At 37.3% G+C, this 1,887-nt stretch overlaps 1 protein-coding gene across 1 annotated transcript; it reads right to left on the bottom strand.

Annotated features, from left to right (window-relative positions):
• Positions 1 to 227: 227 nt before the first annotated feature.
• On the bottom strand, positions 228 to 1,653 carry LOC143557299 (cyclic dof factor 1-like). The gene is made up of 2 exons (XM_077046410.1): positions 1,340 to 1,653; positions 228 to 1,106 (listed from the first exon to the last, which is right to left on the bottom strand). The coding sequence occupies exons 1-2, from the start codon at positions 1,448 to 1,450 to the stop codon at positions 282 to 284; spliced, it is 936 nt and encodes a 311-aa protein (XP_076902525.1). The 5' UTR covers positions 1,451 to 1,653; the 3' UTR covers positions 228 to 281.
• Positions 1,654 to 1,887: the final 234 nt, after the last annotated feature.

Below are 1,887 nucleotides of genomic sequence, written 5' to 3'. Positions count from 1 at the left end.
CTAACATTATCACAATATCACATTAGGATTCAACAAATGCTAGCAAGTCTAGAGTAATTTGGCCTCGTATATGCTCGTTTTCTTATTCGAGTTACATGTTTCACCATCACGAGTAAAAGACAACCTGTTAATGCGTACACCGCAAACAATTTAGCACAACTTATGCTAAACATAGCAGAAAATCAAGATAATTGACATGTAAGTATACATGTATCTACTAAAAGTGTAAGTCCCACAAAACAAGCATCCATCTTGACAATCCAAGTAAATTGTAACTCTTTTCAAGCTGCTTCTTGAAAACAGACCGATCTAGAGAAAGCAGCCGGATTGGCTTGATGGGCAGGAGGCGTTGTTGTCTCGTGATGCTTCTTCGCTTGTTTACTCTTATCCTGAAACGAGTTAAAATTTTCGTTTCTGATCCCGAGTGTTGTCCATATAGAACTCCTAGCAGCCTCATCCGGATCATCAATTCTAAGAGTCTTCGGAATCAAACTCGAGTTCTTCGGTTTCTTCAATTCATCGTCACAATCATTAGTTTTCATCAAATATTCGTCTACCGTACGATTCCCCAAGATTGAGTCAGTTATTGTAGGTGTTGGTGGATGTAAGAATGGAATACAATTCCAATATGTTGATGGGTAGATTGGCATTGGAGGGCAAATAGCCGGAACTGGAATTGGAATCGGAATGTAAGCTCCAGGAATACAGTGAACTCTGGAACTAGAATTGGAATTGGAATTGGAATTTATTGAATTAGAAGTTGTGACAGTTTCCGGGGAAATATTTATGAAACAAGGACGGGCCGCAGGATTCTTGCTTTTCCTGCGGCCCGCTCCAACCGCCATGGTTCTCATGGCACCGCCTGCGGTCCAGTACCGTTGGCAGCTCTTGCAAAAGTGACGTGGCTGATTAACGTTGTAGTTGTTATAATAACAGAATTTTGTGTCCATGCTAGTACACCGAGGGCAAGGGAGAATCTTGTCCGGTTTCTTAAGGTTTTTCGGTTTCTGGTTTGTAGATTCATGTTTCGTTTCTTCATCTATCGACGGCGTTTTAGGACAATCGGATTCCTCTTTAGTCTCACTGAAATTTGGGCTTTGTTCATCCTGTGTAACATTCAAATTATCAGTCACTAATGCAAGAAAAGTTGAAATTGAACCACTAAAACATTAATAATATTGAAACTAAAACTGACCCATTAATTCTTTAATGATTAGAGCAATTGGGTTGCTTTTAGAATTTGAAATTATGAAACTATTGAATGTAAACACAGAGTTATGGTGTGTATAGTGTGTGTTCATGTCTTATCTATATATAGATAGATAGATAAACTGTGTACCTTCTCTGCACCGGCTCGGTTTACTTTTTCATCTTCAGGAGGTTTAATATTATTATTTGTTGCAAGCAGCACAATCTTCTTCCCAAACAATTTGATTCCAGGATCCTCCATGGCTTTTGTTTTTTAGATGGTCGGTGGAAACTGGTGGTTTTGGTAAGGTGAGATGGCTGGTCTTTGTTGTCAAATGGGAGAAGTGTTGCAAAGAATAAGTGCTTCCATCAAAGTACCATTGCATAATTATATAATACTTTTTGAAGTAATAAAGAGGACATGAGGTTTGGGATAAGTTAGAAAATGCTAAAAGTTTTTCAAACAGGGTTTAATCTTTAAATCACTATTAACCTACTATATTAAGGCAATATCATTTTATAAACACGTTACCAGTACCTTACTATTTCTTATCTGATACGTTTGTTTTTGTTGATTTATTTAGGGTCTGTTTGGTATGTGGTAACAAAATAGACTAAAGAATGAAATGGACGTGATAATGGAATAGACAAATGAATAGAATGAATCCTTGCCATTTTATTAACATGTTTGGTTACATG

This window comes from Bidens hawaiensis, unplaced genomic scaffold (assembly GCF_021521415.1).
Source record: "Bidens hawaiensis isolate Kalapana, Puna unplaced genomic scaffold, B.hawaiensis_p1.1 tig00001087_1, whole genome shotgun sequence".
In the NCBI taxonomy this organism is placed as follows: Eukaryota; Viridiplantae; Streptophyta; class Magnoliopsida; order Asterales; family Asteraceae; genus Bidens; species Bidens hawaiensis.
The sequence above is the reverse complement of the archived record's forward strand: the minus strand, read 5'-3'. Positions and strand labels throughout refer to the sequence as shown.